The sequence below is a fragment of the Rhinolophus sinicus genome, linkage group LG03, assembly GCF_036562045.2.
Source record: "Rhinolophus sinicus isolate RSC01 linkage group LG03, ASM3656204v1, whole genome shotgun sequence".
Taxonomy (NCBI): domain Eukaryota; kingdom Metazoa; phylum Chordata; class Mammalia; order Chiroptera; family Rhinolophidae; genus Rhinolophus; species Rhinolophus sinicus.
Genome location: NC_133753.1, coordinates 32,337,611 through 32,359,631, shown reverse-complemented (window position 1 = coordinate 32,359,631; position 22,021 = coordinate 32,337,611). Strand labels below are relative to the sequence as shown.

General features: G+C 37.5%; 1 protein-coding gene across 3 annotated transcripts in view; it reads right to left on the bottom strand.

Moving 5' to 3' along the window:
• Positions 1-5,140: 5,140 nt before the first annotated feature.
• The window catches only part of PPP2R5E (protein phosphatase 2 regulatory subunit B'epsilon), a 133,491-nt gene continuing 116,610 nt past the window's right edge, over positions 5,141-22,021 (bottom strand). For 2 of the 3 annotated variants that reach the window (XM_019733634.2, XM_019733635.2), the window contains exons 8-14: positions 21,414-21,522; positions 19,941-19,994; positions 19,794-19,844; positions 17,940-18,059; positions 14,372-14,499; positions 11,905-12,006; positions 5,141-7,340 (exon numbers count right to left, since the gene is read on the bottom strand). In XM_019733634.2, the coding sequence (XP_019589193.1) occupies positions 7,241-7,340; positions 11,905-12,006; positions 14,372-14,499; positions 17,940-18,059; positions 19,794-19,844; positions 19,941-19,994; positions 21,414-21,522 (664 nt within the window). In that variant the 3' untranslated portion in view covers positions 5,141-7,240. The remainder of the gene's footprint in view (positions 7,341-11,904; positions 12,007-14,371; positions 14,500-17,939; positions 18,060-19,793; positions 19,845-19,940; positions 19,995-21,413; positions 21,523-22,021) is intronic. The other variant, XM_019733636.2, reaches the window with a different exon arrangement.

Below are 22,021 nucleotides of genomic sequence, written 5' to 3'. Positions count from 1 at the left end.
GAGGGAAGAATGGGGAGGGACTCATTAATGAGTAGGGCGTTTACTTTTGGGATGATGAAAATATTTTGGAACTAGATAAATTATGATTGTACAATATTGTGTATTAAATGTCACTAAATTGTATGAACATGGGTGCACAAATAAATATCTCTGAGACCCTGCTTTCACTACTTGTGGGTACATACCCAGAAGTGGAATTGCTGGACCATATGGTAATTCTAATTTTAATTTTTTGAGGAATGCCATACAGTTTTCCACAATGGCTCTGTCATGTTATATTCCTACCAACAGTGCACAAGGGTTTTAGTTTATCCACATCCTCGCGAACACTTCTAATTTTTGCAGTTAAAATGGGACGGGGTTAGGATAATGGACTTAAAGAGCATGATACAGAAGTTTGGGGTAGCGCCTAGAATAGATAGAATGGTGAATGGAATTGCAAGGATGAATGAAATAAGTTCTTCTCGCAAGAAGAAATTTCAGTCTTTTTAAGTTATGGGGAGTACAATGTGACGTACGTACTCAGAAGCAGTCATCCTCCTGGATAGTGACCACCGTGCCGAGCAATTGGGAGGCAGAATCTAGCTTCAGTGTTTGGTAGCTGTGTGACCTCAGGAAGATGACATAACGTCTCTGAACCTCAGCTGCCTTATCCTTATCCTTAAAACGGGGATAATAACTTCTATCCCAGATTGCTGTGAAAACTTAATGGATATAAAATTCTTATCACAAGGCATATAGCATTTGATATGTGATAACCATTAGAATTATTTATTCATATTTGTCACTACTGTAAATAATAGCTAATAAAATAAGCATTTATTGCAGGTAAATATATTAATTGCAGGTAACCATGTGCCAGGCTTTGTGCTAATTGCTTTAAATATAGTATCCAATGTAATATAACAACACTATGAACTAAGTACCATTTTACCTGCATTTTATAAATGAAACAGGCTTAGATCAAGAAACTTTCCCAAAGTCACACAGCTGATAAATAGCAAAATTCAGATGATCCCAAGGGGCTCTGATTTCCAACTCCAAGGTCTTCACCTTGGGTGACTCTAGCCAGAGACATCTTACCTGAAGAGGTTTAGCGAGGAGGAAGGGGATCTGATGTCCATCCTGGGTGTAGGCCTCATAGCACCTGGTAGACGCAAACTTGACTCCAAATTGTATGATTAATTCAGACTATGGTTTTAAAAGAGGTGAATTAAATCAAACGAGACATTACGGTGACAGAAAATTTGAACATCAGAGAATGGGCAAGACTATGGGCAGAGCCAATCAATAAACGCTGGCCCAACCAATGAATGCACATCCTGTAGCGGACTCTTAGGTGTGGGGAGCAGCATGCAGCTATCCAACTTGTTTTTTTTAATCTGCCTTTTCAAGAATCAAGAATAAATTATACAATGAACATGTATCACTAAAAGTCAAATTTTAATTCCCTTTGCTATCCGATAGTTTAGATTGTTCAAAAAAAACAAATGTGACTTTCATCTACTAGAAACCACCAGGAAACACTATTACCATGTTTCCCCGAAAATAAGACCTAACCAGAAAATAAGCCCTAGCATGATTTTTCAGGATGACATCCCCTGAACATAAGCCCTAATGAGTCTTTTGGAGCAAAACTTAATATAAGACCCGGTCTTATTTTCGGGGAAACACGGAAGATAAAAATCTGGGAAATAGGAATTGGACTGTACATTTACTTTGCCTTCATTATCATAAATATTTATTTATAGGCAATGTTATACAAAGGATTAGGTATTCCATTGAAATAAACTCAAATTTCTTTGAACCCTAAAATTCTTTGTTACAATTTTCTTCCCCTGGTAACTTACCAAGAGGGTGATCCTCAGATGTTACAAATGGTTATGCTTTGAAATACAATAATGGCTGAATTTATAAGGATTTTTTTTCCTCCCTAACTTGAGTTTAACTGAACATGAAGCATGAACTTGTTAACTCTACATGGTTCCAAGACTGATGTGATTTAATTAACCACCTAATCAAATGCTTTACAAAGAATGTATCCCATGGTTGATTAGGGGTGACACTCCTCTCATCACATCTGTGTCCCCTCCACTTGAAGCTGAACAGGCCGTTACTACTTGACCAATACAAATACGACAGAAGTGATGCCATGATAGCTTCTGGGCCCAGGCCTCAAAGAATTAGCAGTTTATACCTCCTGTCTCTTAGAACAATCATTCTTAGAACCCAGTTGTCATGCTGTGAGGAAACCCAAGAAGGAAGCCCCATAAGGCCTATATCATAAACTGAGGCCTCTGGTTGAACCCCAAGCCACCAGCCAGCACCAACTTGCCAGCCATGTTGAATGAGCCATGTTGGAAGTGAATTCTCCTGCCCCACTTGGCAAAACCCAAGTTGACGCTTGAGGAGCAGAGATAAGACCATCTTGCCAAGTCCTGCCCAAACTGTACATTTGTGAACAAAAAAATAACTGTTGGGTTATGCCACTAAGTTTTAGAGTAGTTACACAGCAATAGACGCTGGACCACTTCTCAACATTACACACTCCTAATTGTAAACTGACTTTCTGAAGATGAAAGCCTGAATAGGCCAATCCCATTGTCTCACGGGTAGGCTGATCAAATCTATTATTTGTATGATTCAAAAAGGCCACAGAGGTCACAAACAAACACAGCCAGGCACCTGAAAACTCGTCATTCCTTCTTTATTAGGATGCACCCACAGTACAGAACCTCTCACACACTGCGAAAGGGGACGGTTACATTTCTCTTTGGGAGCACCTTCCTTTTTGTCTCTGTTACCACTTTGAAGTAAATCATTTTCAAAGAAAGACATTTTAAATTCCAAGTGTTTGAGACTCGGCTTGCATTTTGTTGTGTTTGAAAAGGAAGTAGCATATTTTAGCCAGAGCTGGAAGATTGTTTTGTGGCATTTTAACTTTTAATGTGGATGAGAAGTCTTCACTGTCTGGTTGAACCAGTCTACAATTTTCATATGCAACTTTTCTTATCAAAAATGTTTCATTTTTACCTCTACTCACAAACAGATACTGCTTAAACATACACACACGCACACGCACACGCACACGCACACACACACAACTAAATTTAAAACCAATCATGAACCACAGCATTTCTAACAGGGAAAATAAACTTTTGCTGCCCTCTCCTGCTAAAACAATGAAATACTGAAATACCAAAAGATCTATGAAGCTAAAGCAAAATCCTCAAACCAAAAGCAATGGACATTTCATTCTCATATACTTGAATCAAAAATCAGACAACAACCAGAAAAATGTATTGGTAATATTTATATTTGAAAGTTCCCCACTGATACATGAGGCTTGGATTACAACTTATTTACAATAAGTGATTTCTAAAAAAGTAAAGAAAGGGGAGGAAGGGAGACAGGGAGGGAGGGAGGGAAGAAAAGGAAACCTATATTCATAGACATCATAATATGGGATGTTTATTTCCAAGAGAGATACTACTGCTGCCATCGTGCACAAGAAGCAGCACAAATGAACATTCCACTAGGTCAAAATTTGCTCAACTTTCTCTCAAGATGCACAATTCTTTTAGATTTTCAAAATTAGAGACTGAGAAATATAAAACGCATTGCCAATATACCTACTACAAAAATCCTTTGTGGCTCATTCCTTAACTCCACTCAGAGAAGCAGCTGAGCCAGAATATAAAAATAAAAATATTGATGTGCAAAGAAAACATCACTGATCATGTCTGGTGTCACCTTTTTGCTGTGGGTGACTGTCACTTTGTGGTAACATTGGTAGAGAGAATCTTTTCATTTCATGGGCCAGGTCAGTGCACCCAATTAAAGGGAAAAAAGCAAAACGGGGGGGGGGGGGGGGGGACAAAACTCTGAACACTTAAAAATGCCAATAACATCCATTCATCTTCCCTTTCCCACCCCCCCTCATCCCCACAAAAAAATAAAAAAGCTTTTAAAGCTCTAAATATACTTTTTTTTTTTCTTTCCATAGTGTGATTTGAGCCTAGGGCTACACGTGTAAAGTATAGCAGGTGCAATTACAAGCGATTCCTGGCTCTGCACCCTGGACTGTCCCACGCATAGGAGGAGGTACAAAATAAATTAAACCCTTCCAGTTAGGCAAGCAAGCCCAAGGTGAAGGAGCATAACCCTGCTTGTGAGTATCCAGCGGCATCGAGGGTATTATTTATCTTACTTTTTTTATTTTTTATTTCATTTTATAAAAAAACAGTCAGATGTTAGGGAGAGCAAACTATAATAAAATTGAAAAGGACAAAAACTAAACACTGAAGGAAAACAAATGGGGACACTTGCACAATGAGAAAAGGAATGCATGCTTGATTCAAAGTATGAGATGGGTCAATTCACTCACATGGTTTTTCTAGGCCCACAGCCTAAGGCCTCAGCATCACTCTAAACCACAGGGTTTTTGTTTTTTCTTCCAAAGACACTCTGAATCCTACCCCTGAAACCAATATGGTAGGGATAAGTTTGGAGTGATCATCACTCACTAACTACAATATCTGCTATTTAAAAAATAGATTTATATAGAGTTCTGGAAATTATGAAGCAAACAAAATAAAACACAAAGATGCATTTGTCACAATGAACTCAAGTTGCAGCAACAGCAGAAATGTGGGGAAGGACAGAGGGCTGCTGCAAATGCAGCAAGTACGTCCTTAAATATGTCACATAGTGCAACAGTCAGATTACCTCAGTTACTGTGCGTCACCGGACACAACATGACAAACGTCACATTGTCACTTTCAATTAAAAAAGAAAAGACAGTGTTTCTTCTCAGAAGTTGCCCTATGAATTTTAGACATATAGCTATAATTGCTTCTTTCACTATGTCTAAAATTTGGCTTTATTCTCCTCAGTTTGGAATGATCAACATACAAAATTGACATCAAGGTATCTGTGTAGTTCTCACCTTAACTCTGAGGACAGGGTAAGGTGCAAAAAAGGAGCCTGGTTTTTCTCATTTTAAATGACTGCATTCCATTCTAATGGGCAGAGATATTTCACAAACCTGTGATTTTAATGTCCTCTATCTGAAAAGATGAGTTAATGGCTATATTGTCAAAACTACAAGTAATGCAGAGTGAAAACTAATGGGCTAAAATCAGAGATGATTTGTTACAAATTTATTTTTTATCTTTAGTATTTGAACTTGCACCTTTGCTCCAGCACTTTTAAAGGAAGTTGTTTCATCTTTGGCAGCCTCTGCCAATTTTACATTGAATCCCCATGAATGTTCTGTGTTTTTAAAAACTCTATGAATTCCATTAAACCATGTTGTGTTTGGTGTTGCATGTGACTCTTTTACTGCTGTTTCTTTTTCAGAATTAACAATGCCAAGTTTTGTTTCTGTTTTACAAAGTTATTGAGATGACAATGTCCATAATTAGCTGACTTTTATGCACAAACCGTGACCTGATAATCCTGAAACACTTAATAGGGGAGAAAGGTCAGCGGCTTTTCCCCCCCTTTTTTGGAAACAATACAACTGCATATTCTACTTTATATTTAAATGGAAGGAAGAAAATATACAAGCCCAGATTGATATTATTACTACAAAGAGCAACAACAGTTCATATGTTCAGGTTTGCTACTATCACATTTCAACACATGAACACGGTCAGCTCTATACCATGAATACTGCTGAAGTGATGGTTTAGGATTATCAACTCACTGCTGCCATGTCCATAACAAACAAAAGCATCCTGGAAATAAACCCCCAAACACATATCTTTCAGTACATAATAATGCAACCACATTAGGTAAGTACATACTGTACACAACTTTTATCAGTATTTTTATCTCATCCAAATGTAAGAGTCCTCGTTTAAATTAAATACAAAGCAGAGAGCCAATAGGATGTATCTACAATACAGCCCTAGAGTTTGTTTTTTTTCTTTTTCTTAAACAATTTGGTCACAATGCACCTTTGATATAAAAGCATTTTTAAACTTTATTATTAATACTCAGGACATTAGGAATTTCCAGATTTTTTTTTTTCAGTAGCATTTGTAGAACCACTTTTGGTAACAAATACAGTAGTTAGGAATACGCATCCGATGCAGAATGCATAATAATGTTTATCCTGAATCCTTTCTGGCTAAAAACAGGGCTGGCGCTGTGATGAGATATAGAACGAGAATCTACAAAAAACACTGTAACATGTTTGTTTTTTCCCAGAGGCTACATCCTCTTTTGCTGGAATACTTTATAAATACATATTAAAAAGTAAGGCAACAACTCCAAACAGTCCAAGCTGTTTGCTCAACTCTATTCCCAATTAGATTCGCAATCCTGGCGATCGATTTCATGGTTGTACTGTTTAGTGTTTGTCTTTCTGATTTCAAAATGGTCCAAAGGGATGTTTTGTGGCATTTCTAAAACATCTCTGGTATGTGTGTTCAATGATGTACGCAACTAATACTGGTCAGGTACTGAAGCCTCTGATGCCCAGTGCCTGTTTTCAAAGGATTCAAGACATTGATTTGGATTCACCATGAATTCATGCATGAATCCAAAATTCCCTTCCTTACTATGTTTATCACCTCTTCTCGTTTACTCCTAATTTTAAAACTAAAGGAGTACCAGGACTACCTGGTTACTGGAGAGATGTTCACTCCGGTAAACAAAACTTTTATCAGGAACCTTTGTAATTCATGGCCCCGTTCTATGTGGACATTCAACTCATGAACATGTGCAAAAGGAAAAGATGTCAAATTACAGTCAAGTTACCCAGAGAGGGATGTTATACAAACTTATATGGAAATGACAGTCTTTTTTGTTTCTTCCTTTACTATAAATACATTTAACAGCTTAGCAGAAAGACAAGCTAAATTTAAGATTGTTCACATTTGAAAATTGTTTCATACTCTCTGCTAATGATAAAGGAACTTCCGATTAATGGAATTTTAACAGCAATTTCATCAACAGATCTTTGAAGACTGCTCTTTTTTTAAAAAGAGGGTTAGAACAATGATTATGTTTTGCAAAGTTCTGAGAAGTCCATCTACCATCCAAACTTTGGATTGAAGTCCTTATTTTTTTTTTCCTTTACTTAAGAGACAGGTATATACAGTGCTGTTGTAATAATGAAACAAATGTGAAATCTACTGTAAAGTTGCACAATACAGAAAACTGTTGCTCCATCTTCTACTACATAAATGTGTGACTCCACAGGTTAGTAATGTTGTTGTTATTATTTTTGTTAAGTTGGAATTATCCCATCACGTCGAAGACCTCTCTTCAATTCCAGATCCTCCAGTTTTTTCCACAATTCTTCACGCTCCTTTTCTTTCTTTTTCTCACTGGAGAAGAAACAGAATATAAGATAAACAACTGAGAAGGTTTAAAGCGGTTATTAATCAGTAACTTGTCCTTTGACATACTTTCCCCCATGTATGTTTTAAAGGGTCTTTGAAGTTTGGCATTAAGCTTGTAGGTGCTTTTACGTTTTGGTTTTTCCTCTCTGGCTTTTTTTTTTTTTTTTTTTTTTGACATTTAGACACACAGTACTATTAATGAACAAAGTAGGAAATGACAAAAATATTTTAAGATTTTACATTAACATTCCTTTACACTTAATGTTAGAAAATTAACTTCAAAATTACTGACAAGCAAAAACGGGAATCATTTATATGTATCTGTTATCCTAAAACCAAGGGAACATTAGTGATTTTTACTTGGGATCTAGTTAAAATCTAATTTTCTCTTTATTTCCAAATACTTTCTCAAAAGAGATACTAAAAAATAATACTGATACAGAAAATGTAGTAGGTCAAAAAAATATACTTCCCCTTTATGAATATCTATTTTTCCTAAACTATGTATATTTAAACTCTTCAGCAGTATCTTGTCCACACAAATATTAATCATCATAAAATCCAAGTTATTAACTTATTTTATACATATAACCAAATTAAACACTCTTTCTTTTGTGCTTTCAGTTTTAATGATCTGGACAGAAATTTGTTAATACCATTAGGCAATAAGTTTTTAATGTTTCAAGCCTTCAGATTTAGTTCAGTATCAATTTGACTAATGACTTCCAGACTGTTGGAAACATTGGTAAAATTTACCAAAAATCTGGATGTCTAAAATAGGATTAACAAATTTTATTTTGCCAAGAACATTTTTAGATTACCATGTTTTTATTTAAAAAAGAATGTTAATTTTAACATCAGACAAGTTGGAAGTACACAGTCCAGGAACATTTGACTACCATGTTTCCCTGAAAATAAACCTAACAGGAAAATAAGCCCTAGCATGATTTTTCAGGATGACATTCCCTGAACATAAGCCCTAATGCGTCTTTTGGAGCAAAAAGTAATATAAGACCCAGTCTTATTTTCGGGGAAACACGGTATATTGTAAATTAAATAAATTCACACTTATTAAAAATAATTCACTGTAGCGTCCCTAGTTTTCTCATGTTGTGATGAACCAGTAAACAACAGACCCAAATGACATTTGTGTATCCATAAATTCAGATAATAAATTCAGATTATTCCTGAAAACAGGGCTCTGCCATCTCAGGTATGGGGGATATGGTCCGTGTGCTACTTCACCTACGTAGCAATAATTTAACTTCAGTTGCAGTACAATATTTACTCAGGGAAATCTACACAGGTTAAGTGAAATTTATATATAACTCCACGCCTCATATTTTTCGTATCATCACCAACCTTTTTTACAGGTACACTGATATCTATAGCAAAAGAAATTAATCTTCATTTCCCCCCAAAAAATCTCTAGAAATACCTAAGCAATTTTATATTCTCATTCCACTAGTGTCTTGAAGGAATATTTAGTTATATAACATGGTAATTAATATTATCATTTCATAATTAATATTTTGGTAATTAAAGCCCTGTTTACTATAACTAGTTTCAGCTATATCAAATATAATCTTTGCAATATGAATTTTAGTGGGCATAATAGTTTTTCAAACAATTACCTATTGGGTAATTTTGACCCTGAAAAATTTTATTTACAGGACAATAGGGGCAAAATTAGATAATCCTTCAATCACTATGAATTCCAGATTCTTAACTGCAAAAGCAACCTGTTTGGTAAATTATCACCTTTAGTTTCTCAGTAAAGGTTAAGGATAATATTAGGTTGAAATAAATATTATCATAGGACACTGATTTGAGTACACTTAAATCAATTCTATAGAACCTGCTGAATTTCAAAGCATATGACCTTTTTATTTGGAGGGAGAAGAATTTGGTAAGCAAGGGCTTAGAAACTTTATTCAACTAAAACCAGTTTAAACATACATTAGGTTCATAGTGCCCTAATGTGCACTTTGAATTAAGGGCTGACGTCATCAAAACACTCAATATCTTATTACTGAATCATCATCAGGAGTTTTATGGCAATCTGTCCTGCGGGGTTTTTCTTACAGATGAATTCTATGCTGAGTTAGCATACGTCTTTTATGGTGACAACTAAATCTTCAAAAATTCTAAATATTTCTGATACAGTTAGTGTCACCCCCATTTTTTCCCACTTTTCTCTCTACCTGTAGGTGGGAATTTAAAAAGTTAACCACGCTGTCAGGCTAGGGATACTGTCAAATTCTCTCCCAATTTCAATTTTACATAGCATTAATGTTGGCATATATATCTAATAGTGTTACTTACTCCACCCACTATTTTCAGACTTGTGACACTTAAAAATTTTACCTGAACTGAACAGTTATTAATTTCTTGTCCTCCAGAAGTGTAATCCTCCATTTGGTTCTTCTCTGATAATACCAAATAAATCTCTTTACTCTCTTTTCCTACTCCCACATTTATGGAAAACCCAATGTTCCCATCTATTCATTACAACCTTCTATTGCTCATTGGACAAAATATTACCCTTACTTAAAAAAAAATTATTCTCTCATTAAGGAAGTCTACTCACTATAAGGTACTTTAATACATCAGATCATGTACTTTAATAAAGTGTATATTCCTGCTCCCCTGGGTTAATTCTTATCTTTTTCAAGAGTTTGATCAATTTAGTTTATATCATAAATGATCACAAAACAGTTTTATTATTGTAGTTTAATAAATTTGAATGAAGTTTAATAAATTTGAATGAAGTTTAATAAATTTGAATTAATTTTATTTCAGACAATTTTAGTATTTTAGAAATAAGGTCTTTAATACTCTCAATGGGATTCTACAGAGTTAATCCTTATTCAACTAGGATAATAATGAGCTTTTAGTTGCCATAAAAGAAAGATTATGTATTATGCACTCTTTAATGGTATGTCACAGAATGAAAATGTGTCCTTTATCTCCTTTATTTAAATAACATTTTAAACAACATTTTAATTTAAATTTGGGACAAGGAGGGTTATTATAAATTTAATGATTTTGCAACTGTAAATATAGTAAACTACAAGTTCTTTAAATTCCAAGTGTGACACACACATCCCATAATTGATATTCATTCCAATATCTTATAAAGAATCTCAGCCTCTTCTGTCTTCAGTTAAACACTTGTCACATTCCATATTTAAGTTGCTTTTCAATATACCACATCCTGGTAATTTAAAAAAATAACTGTGACAGTCCTTTGTCTCCTGCCACCAAACCTTTCCCCTCATTTCCCTCTTTATCAGTAAAATGCAAGTAACACATTCAAAATCAGGCAAAGCAAAGAAGCAAGGGAACCACAGATAGCTTTGCTCAGGCGGTTCAGCAAGATTCTGGGTATGACCCCTCACACACACCGCTGGGATCCTCTAAGGTCCATGGTTTCATCATATACAAAGCTGGCATTTGCTTCTGGATGATCGAAGCCAAACCAGAGGTCCCACTACTAAGCTCTCTAGACTTTCCTCAATCTCTCCAAGTACATCAATGCCACGGTCTGAATATTTGTGTCCCCGCCACAATTCCTGTTGAAATCTTAACCCCCACAGGTGATGGTATTAGTAGCTGTGGCCTTTGGGAGGTGATCAGGTCATGAGATGGAGCCCTTCTGAATGGCTTAAGTGCTCTTATACAAGAGATGTCACAGAAATCCCTTGCCCTTTCCATCATGTGAGGACACAGTGAGAAGGGGCCAGCTACGAACCAGAAAGAGGGCCCTCATCCAACCATGCTGCTGCCATGCTCTTGGACTTTCAGCCTCCAGAGCTGTGAGCAATACATTTCTGTTGTTTATAAGCCACCCATAAAACATCCACATGTGGTATTTTGTTACAGCAGCCCAAATGGATTAAGACAACAGCTTTTGAAAAGTTGGACATATTGAACAAGAAATAACAAAATTAAGGAATCGTGTAAATGAAATCAAGAAAGGCTTTACTCAGCTAGAAGCATTTATTGTCGAGTTCAAGTGGTTTTTGTTCATATTTTATTTTAAACATTTCAATATTTGTACAATACCAGACTTTTCACCTCCATGTTTTTTTCACTGCCCTTTGAATTGTAATGCATTTGCTGCATTCTAGAGTAGAAGGTAAGTTGTGGGCCAAAGAGCTAAAAAAACGGTGCCTCATTCCTCCTGCTGCTGGAGTGAAGTACAAGATCAGCCCAATCCTAGTACAAATAAGTCCAGAAGGAAGTGAATCCAGCTGGCAAACTACCTAATGGTCCCCTCACATAAGCCTGAAACATCAGCTATGTGTCAGGCTCTTAACCCTGAGGCAGAAGAAAAACATCACTGAAGGGAAGGAGGAAAACAGCCTTTTTCAAAATGACACTTTGTTACCCAATGGTACACTAATAAAGACACAGCTAAGGAGCATGCAAAGCTGAAGATAAATAAAATTGTGCTGCTTATGATTTTGGGTACAATTAAGCAACTTCAGCAAAGAGCAAGGAAAGAACTCAATGCACAGCTGACAAAAAAGCTTTAAAAAGTTACCGCTGACGATCTGACTTGTATGTGGCGGTCAGCTCATCGAACATGGTGCTGTTCATTTCCATAAACGCCTTCAACACATTGTAGACTAATGCCACGATAGCCCTGAGGAGCACACAGAAAAGAGAGTGTGTCGATTAGCCTTACATACAGGATGCTGCATGAAGACAGCGAAAGCACAACCTTTGAATGAGCTCCACGTATTGCATGCTATCTCCATCCCTTTTTAATTGGAACTACTAGAAATGACCTAGAGTTCATTTCCACATCAACAGTTACATCCTTTATTGTTTAAGGCAAGATATCTTTCTGAGAGGTTGGCAGGATTAGAAAAATAAAAATCGAATTTTGCCTTTCTAATTATCGGTTCCCAGAACAGTCTTGCCTGCGGGCCCTTGTCAACTTCATTTAATAAAAAGGCAAGTATAAAAATAAAGCAACTTCATCCTAAAAAAGGAGCACCTGTGGTAGGACTAACCTTAGAGATCTGACTTTGCATAGAATTTTATTTATAAAGTGATAATATACATAATTCATCAAAATAAAATCTGTTCCCATGGAAACAAATGATACATTATTCATATTCAATGATACGATACTAAACCCCTGTAAGCTGGGCAGTTTAATAAGAGTTATGTTTCTAGTGTGATTTGCATGAGTCCGTTCATGCCTGCTTAGTTCCCCTGCTGAACTAGTTCCCCTGCTGAACTTAGTTCCCCATATGCTAGTAAGAGAACCGGCAAGCTGGTGATGGTTACTGTTTAGCTATGGGACACTGCATAGTTCAATAGCCAAAATGGCAGTCCTTACTTATCAAGTGGAAGAACAAGTGTGAAGACTGTCCCAGGATGGGTTTGGTACCTGCAGACTAGAGTCTAAATAGCACTGCCCTTTGCATAAATATACAGCAGTACTTCCATTTTGCCACACCATGCTCCCAACACCTCTGAAAAAGGCACTGGTAAAAGTTAGGCCACATGTTAAATAAACTATGAGTTTGATGTTTCCAAAACATTTATAAGAAAGGGTACTTGCTGTGTTGCTTCTGCTCTGTGCCTGTTATTAAAAGGAAAATGTAAGCTCCCTTCTGTTGAGGGGAATGACCTTCTCAAATACGATGGCGGTGATGGAGAAGGGCAGACTACAGTCCACACACAAAGAGGTTACGGACACTTTCTAAAGCCACTCTACATTCTCAAGAGACTATGTGCATAAGGACACTTAATTGTTTACCAGCTCTTTATTTTTATAAGTTTTGTTAATAAAATTTGGCAAAAATGTGATATTTTACAGTTGTATATAAAACTTTTAAAGACAAACATATCATGAATATACTGAATTACAGCTGCTAATTTGTAACTTTTCTTTCTATTCCAGAGAAGCATGTAAAGCCATTCAAATACAGAATGCTCTAACTTTCATAGAACTAGATGTTAAAATTCTCTTTGAAGATTTTAAACTTTTTCCCTAGAAACAATATATAATAACTGAGTTGGTTTTAAAGAAACAGATCTCCCTAAAATGCAAATCAATTCAGAACACTTCCCTCCTTACAACTCTTTAGTGTTTCCTTATCATCCACTTGGTGAAAGCTCACATGGGCTCCAGCCCCCTTCTAACCTCACCTTCTACCATGTTTCCCTGAAAATCAGACCTAGCTGGACAATCAGCTCTAATATGTCTTTTGGAGCAAAAATTAATATAAGACCTGGTCTTATTTTACTATAAAGACTTATTTTATAGTAAAATGAGATGGGGTCTATATAGTATAATATAATATAATATAATATAATGTAATAATATAATATAATACCGAGTCTTATATTAATTTTTGCTCCAAAAGACGTATTAGAGCTGATTGTCTGGCTAGGTCTTATTTTTGGGGAAACACGATAGCAACCTCCCTACAACACCTTGTGCTTTAACCCTACCAAACTCCTAAGTCGCAGAACTTGACAGGCGCTTCATACACTTGTGGCCTTTTTATATGATGGATAGACCCACACTCTGAAAGGGCTTCTTCCATCCCATCCACCTGCCAAATTCCTTTAAGATTCAATCGGCAAATCACCACCTCATCGATGTCCACAAACCTCTCCTCTCACTCCAGAGCATCCCTCAAATATCTCTACTACATTCACAGACAGGTCAGGAAACCCTCAAGTAAACTGCTATGTTAACATAACACATTTAAAACAACTATTTTATAAAGTATCTGTTTACTTGTGGGGTCTCCCCAGCCAGTCAGTGAATTTCTAAAAGGCAGGGATTTTTATCTTTGTCACGTATCTGCCTTCAGCAACAAGCATAGCATCTGGCACATAGTAAGCACTCCAGACATTTCATTAAGCAAAAGAGAAGGAGGGAGGGAAGAAGGGAGTGAAGAAAGGAGGGAGGGAAGGAGGCAGAGAAGGAGGGAGGGAGGGAGGGAGGGAGGGAGGGAGGGAGGGAGGGAACTGTATAAACCTACGGATTCCAATGTTCTTTTGAAATCCTATAAAGACTGGAAAACATGATGGGAAGGATGACATTAGAGTTTTCTTCTATCAAACTCATGATGTATTCATTATTCCAATAATAGAGTGCCCTTTCTGCCACCTTTGAGAAAAGAAAAATAAAACGTTAAGAGAGAAAAAGACAAAAACAAAATTATACATCTCCAAACAAAAGTATTTTAAGATAATTTTTATATCAATCATATGTAAAATTAAGTATTAATCACACTTTACATTTTTGTGGATTTAATATCTTTCAGAAATTTCCAAGGTGATCCATCCATTGGGGAAGGAAAAGAAGTTTTCCTACCTATTTCTATTCTCCTTTCATACCGCCCATTCCACCTGATTCCACATCTTCCCTGCGCAGCTCCCCAGCCGCAGCCCCCTTTACCCTACTTCTATACATCAGCCTGTTTTCCTTATCACTTTAACCCTCTTCCTGGCTCACCTCGTTCGTCCACACAGTTCAGATCAACTACAGGGCCCGGACATGGCCGGCGCTCAGCCAACAGCTGCTGTCCATCCCTGCAGAGCAGTAACCTCGGCTGAGCACCTCTGTGGAGGCCCCGGGCCGGCCTACAGGTAGAATGGACCGACCTCATCACCACCGAGGAGAAGGGACCATGGGGCTCCTTGTACAGAGGAGGACACTGAGGTTCAGAGACATGGGTAACCTGGCCAAGGGACCACTGCTAGTGAATGGTGAGAGCTAGGACTCGAATCTAGTGCCCAGATTCTTTACCAAGTTCATTTCTATCACCCTTCCTTTGAACTGGGTTAGCCAGGAGAAAGTCTCTCAGTTTCTGGACTCAGGGATACTAGCTGTACTACAGGGCCCAGGACATCTCAGATCCCTTTTCTGTGACTACCACACTATCAACTGACTCTACACATTCAATAGGACACCTCAAAAAATAATCTAAAAAATCTAAAAAGTAATCTAAAATAGTGATAATTAAAATAAGCCAAAATCGCAAAAAAATAATCTAAAATCTCTAAAAAGGATAATTATATGGAGAAAGAGAAAAAGAGTGGCTTCTTTCATTCATACAGATTAAGAAATTACGTTTCAAACTCATTTTAATTTAATTTAATAAAATGGTACAAGATGTATCCACTAATAGACTCTGAGAAATTAGAACCCTTCCATTTACATTATTCAACTTAGTTCAAAAAAAATCCTGGGACTCATGAGGCACTAGACCCTGAGGTACAAAGAAAACCATCATTATTGAATAATTACTATATACCAGGCACTGTGATGTTTCATAGACATACTATTTATCCTCACAACCAACATAGAGTGGGTACCGTTATTCCTATTTTGCAAATGAGGAAACTGAGGCTCTAGGTCAGATGGCTAGCAAGTGGCAGACTCCGAAGTCCCTGCTCTTAACCTTGTTACTCTGTTATTTCCGTTATGTCAGTGGAGAAAGGAGGAATCTATGAGTCTGTCCAATACAAACTGTGATAAATGCTGTATAAGACCTAGAAATAAAGTGCCAAAGGAGAGGGCAGGCAGAACCACCCAGATGACCTGAGAGAAAGGAGTGGTAGAATTATAACACAGGAGGTAACATCCAACCTGGGCTTTGAAGGACGAAAGAAGGAAAGCGCATTCCGGGCTGAGGGGATTATGAGAAGGGAGGGCAGAGGCACCAACATAAAGGATGTGTTTAAAAACCATGCAGCACATGGTGTGGCTGAGACAGGTAGGACAGGAGGTAAGGAAAGGGAAGGGGGCAGGGGAGGAGACGGAGTGAGGCTGTGCTGAAACTTACAGCTGAAAGGAGGAGCTTTTAGAGACCACAGGAGGATGTTGGTAAAGAAGGAGGGATCTAGGCTTTTCCTACATCCAATTAAGAGTCTAAAATTCACCTGCCTCTCAATGCTAACAAGTATCCTAATCTCTACATATCTGTTTGTCAATATGCCATGCAGTCTGTGGTGTTTCGTTATGGAACCTGCTATGGTCTATATATTTGTCACCCCAAACCTCATATGTTGAGATCCTAACCCCCAAAGATGATGGTACTAGAAGGCGTGGCCTTTGGAAGGTACTTAAGGCATGAGAGTGGAGCCCTCATGAATGGGAGCAGTGACTTTTAGGAGGCTGCAGAGAGCTCCCTCGTCCCTCCCGCCTCGTCAGGACACAACCAGAGGTCTGTGACCCAGAAGAGGGCCCTCACCTGACCATCCTGGCACCTGGATGTCAGACTTTCAGCCTCCAGAACTGTAATCCATTTCTGTGGTTTATAAATCACACAATCTGTGACATTTTGTTAGAGTAGCCCAACTAAGATAGCCCCAGCTTAGAGACACTTTGTCTCCTTTCTGAGCTTCTGAGCATCATGTAAGCCTTGCCCTCCCTTACACCACGCATCCTCATGAAAACTGAAAAAGGTAAACAATCCAGATGTTTGAGCACCACAGGTCATGTGTAATATGCACAACACCTACACAGTATCCTGCAATCTTTCTGTATCTAGACATGTGATATATATCATCTGAATGCAATGGTTTATATAATGGTTTCTACTTTTTTTTGGCTTTGTGGTACAATCACAAGATTGTCATAAGATCACTGACTTGACAGACTCATATGTCTTCAGACTACAGCCAGTGTCTCTAACTATGCAGGGTAATTACAGAGCAGGGAAAGCCCAGCATCGAGTCTGCTGTGTTAGTAATGTGGTTCTATGCTGCCAACCAGTCTGAACAATCTCTTCAAATCAGCAAGCAGTGTATAAAGTGTCAACTCTCTTGTCTGTGACATGGACCTTTAGTGAGATACAGAAGATAAAACCTAATGTGTTTTCAACCAGCTTACCCTCTTCCCTCCTCCTGTGTGAGGTATTTCAGCACTGCAGCACGGCTCCACCCCCCCACAACGGAAAAAAGGGTTGTCCAGATTCACTTTCCCTGAGTGGCCACAAGGAGGCAGAATGGTGCCATGGGAAGGTCCCCCCGTTTCCATAAGCTATACCAATCACTCCACTCCCTGTTAACTTGGGACCTTGAGCAACTCATTTTCTCAGTTTTGTTTTTTAAAATCTAAAAAATTAAAAGGGGGAAAAGTATCGCAAGATAATTTGAAGTTTAGAAATAATGTATGTAAAGCATTGAGCACAGTACAGAATATTAGTGTTCTCGTCTTCTCGTAAGCTTTAGTTAGCATTCTCTCTTACAGACTACAGGAACCCTACCAGTCCATCTCTTATTCAGCTACTTTACTCGAGACCAGTTATTTTACCACTTTGAGCTTCAGTGTTCACATCTGTAAAGATCATAATGCCCTCCTGGAAGGGTGGTTATGAGAATTGAAGTTACTGAACAGAAAGCACCATCACAGTGGCTGTCGCGTAGCAGGTGCTCAAGATAAAGATGGTTATTGTTAAAATTATTCTCATGTGAGAAAACAGCAAATAAATAACAACAGGTAGCTAGTATGTCCATTATGTATTTTTCAATGTAAATAAAATTTTACCAAAATAATATGTTACATAGGCCACGCTGGCTCATCCCCTCTTTACTACTAACCTGAAAATGGGGGCTAGAGACACACTTGGCAATTTGTTTAAACAAAGGTTCTTGAATTTTAACAAATTGTGAAGGTTCAATCACATCCAATATTTCTTCCAGCTCCCCAAGGAACATGACCTGTAAATACATGCAAAACACAAAATGTCAGGCGCTTCATTAAAAATCCATAGGAATGATGATGATTAATGAGAGTTAGCACTGTTTTAAGAAAAATTTACACATGAAACCAAACATGAACAAATCAGGTATTAACTCATGTTAGAAGATGTTCATTTCACAAGGAATTCACCAGAGGGAATTTGTTGACAGCATGTTCCCCACAGCATTGAAAATATGATTCTATTTACTTTGGAAAAAACACTCTATGTGTTCCAGCTATTACACTTACACACTGCAGTGGGGCTCCTATGAAACAGGACTGTCCCCGTGGGGCTCTCCTGTCTATTGCTATCAACACAGCCATCTCCTCTCCTCGCCCATATATTTTTAAACAATGGGGGAGTGGCCCTTCTGCATGGATGCCCATACCGGCACATGCAGATATTTCTGAAATATTTATAGCCCTTGCTATATGCTAGATGTTACTCTAGGATACGCTAGTTAACAGAACGCACAGAGTCAGAGAGACACCAATGAGAAGATTCACCCACACATAGGTACCACTTAAACCTTTCAGCACATGCTTACCCAGTCTTGTACACTTACTTCCCCCTCCCACACAAATGCACACACGTACGATTGCTCCCTATAGAGCACAATGCATCTCGTGGCCTCAGCACTATGTGCCTCAAGAAACAGCTTCAGATCACAAAATGGAGCCAAATCAATAGTACAGTCAATTGTTTTAAATATAATAGAAAACCGAGAGATATTAAAACCAGTTACCTATTCAGGCATAAAAAAATAATTACTTTAGAAAAAATTAGGTATGCAATCAAAATACAAAAAAAGACAATGTTTTCGTATCTTAAGATACATCTGGGTAGCAAAGCATAGTTTACTTTTACCTAATAGGTATTAAGAAATTAGATGATTTTCTGAAATTGTATAAAGTGGGGGTTTTGGAGAATTGAAACGGATTTGAGAAGAAGGGTATTTCTGTTGAAAGCAAAATACAGTAGATCTTTGCCATTTGTCAAGATACATAAATTCTCCCCAAATGTAAAACTAATAACTGACCTTGCTTTCTGAACCATTTTCCAAACAGTTTCTAACGTTTTAGAGGAGTGGGTGTAGATCTGGTACCCAGGAAGGCTCACCTCCAAGCTAAGAGACTCACTCCCCCACAACCTCACGTGGCACATGCCCAGGTAAGTCTCAGCAAAAGTACGAATGATTATAGGTCAGAGGTTTCCAAGGCCAGTTGTGGACAGTTGAAACTAAAGGTCTATAATATATTTTACGATTGTACATAGTAAGATCCCATCTACACTATGCTGTAAAGTGGGTATTTGGGCACGCTACTCTAGCATCTATCTATAGTGAAAGCAAAATCTCCAAACTATGAAGGTGATCACTAGGAGGTGACATTGAGAGAGCTAGACAGTTGGGCACATGACCAGGCCTGACCTGACCTGTGAGACTGAGCAGCACTGTGACAAAAGTCCAGGGTTCCCGAATCAGGGAGGCAGGTTCTGGCCTAACCACCAGTACTTAGTGTACTCGGGCAGGCTATTCACCTCTCTAGGGGCCAATTTCATAACCAGTAAAATGAAAGTACTTACAGTCCTGCCTTACAGAGCTACAATGAGGATTAGATGAGAATGTATTTTATACACGCTTCTTAGCCTGGTGCCTGGCACTCAGCCAAGTATTTAGTACACTATTACCATACTGACATTAGGCACTTACCTCTTTTTGACTACATGTTTTGGGCCAAAATTTCATTAACCCCCTAATAACCTAAAACGAAAAGGAAGAAAACAAATGACATTTAATTTTTCACATACACTCCATGAAAAGTGGTCCATGATCTGAAATTATGGAAAAAATACTTACTGGTTCTGTGAGTGAAGGATCTTTCTCCAGAAACTGTACTATGCAATATGCAAGCTGGAGAAACAGAATAAAAAAGAAAGAATGACAAAATTGGAAATTCAAGATACTAAGGACTCTAAAGATATGTTATTAAAACTTCCTAAAAAGTTTCAGACTCTGGTTTTAGTAACTTCACGCTCAATTCATTTTAAAAATAAAAAAATGTATAAAGCACAATAAAAAGCTACTTTTTCAAGCCAAAGACTGACCCTAATAAGGCTCCAGGGGAATTTTAAAAAAAAGAGTATCGGGACATGAAATAGCCAGCTAATAAAAAGCGGAGATGAAATGTCACATTCAGAATATCCTGGAAGTATCTCATCTACATATAGTTTGAGCTGCATCTCATGGGCTTCCATTCTCTCTTTGCTGACGTCAATAGTACTGGGTTTTACTGTGGTCCCAGAAGAGTCCAATATGAGAAGTAGGCTCTTCCTAAAATCTCTGCTGATTGCCTGAAATGTCACAAGCAAACTAAAGCAGTTTCAGGAAAAGATAAAAAGTTATTTCTACCTGCCAGTTAGAACCTGGAGAATATGAGTTTTATATCTGATGCTAACTCATCTAAGTAAGAATTCTCTTAAATGATCACAAAATGTGATATCCTATTTCAAAAACTAGAGGCAAGATTTGTAAAAGGGCTTGTAAAGATTCTTGGGCAAGAATCCACTCTTGCGAAACATTTTGATGGGTGTTCTAAATTAGAACCATATGGACCAATTTTTCCTCGAAACAAGAATTTCACATTGAAAGAGGAACACTGCTCAGGGAAATGTGTTACATTTTTATGCAAACTCAAAACATTCCCATTGGGGGCGTTCTGAAATACTAAAATTAAAACGCCACTAGATTATTTATCTACCCCCAGTGACACGCTAACCATGCAAGGCAGTGTTAGCACCGAAATCAAAATGGGTACAAGACAGAGTATGCTTTTTAAAGTACTAGAGGCTAAAAATAAAAAGATGTGAAAACACTGATTTGTTTACTTATGTATTTATTTGTGTGTAGAAAGTGAGAAAAAAATGATGAATGATCTAGAAGAGGATGCAAAGGACAACTGATAGACTAATACAAAATGAGGATAAGACAAAACATTCAAGAACATTCAAAAATGATTACACATGTCCAAAGATCTAAATCTGAAAAGCCCACATACATATTACTATAAGCAACATGTTCAATATATAATTTTGTGAACTGGGCAGGTCATTTAAGTTCTCTGAAAAATGAGATGATCAAATAAATGCTCCTTGCAGTTGAAAAATATTCTCATGAGTCTCCTATGCACAGAAAAACACACTTTTCATTTCTTTGGGGGGTTATTTTAAACTTTAACAGTCTTTTTTCTTTTAATTAAGTAAATATTAATATCAAAGAAACACGGTTCGCAAACTTTATTTTGCTTCCAAAAGTAGTTGTACAAAATTCTACCTGGGCATGGAAGAGTGATAAGCTCCTGACAGTGTGTAAAGGGATCAACACTTTCACCAGAAACTGTTTGTGTTCTGCCTTAAGAGGTAAAGCAAAGCCATTGATAATACTAGAAAAAAGAAAAGAGACATGAATTAGCAATGTTACCACAATAAGCTAAACTGAGACAAACTGTTCTTGTGACATCAGCTTAAATCTTAATCACTCTATGATTGGTCCAGAACAATCCCAAACCCATGCCCGTGGCATTCAAGATTTCTTAGTTACTTCCAAGAATACATTTAAGTAGAAAGGAAATGTCAGAGAAGAAAATTTGCTTCTGATTTACCAGCACAGACTCCTGTGCTCTTAAACCTAGTTGGATGGTCTCCAAATCTTTTGTATCAACAACCCTTTATTTTTCCTTCCCTCTTTTCCTTCCCCAAGTAATTGCCTGCCTTGCTTACTTATGACCCTTTCCATTTCCAGATCTCATTCCTTCCTGTCCCCGACATCTCTGTTCAGACCAAGAATACTCATGGACATAGAGCCCAGCCTAGGGAAGTCACAGAGGAAACCATGTGACTCCACCCTCTTTTTCTCCTCATATTAGGAATAGAGACTAAGTA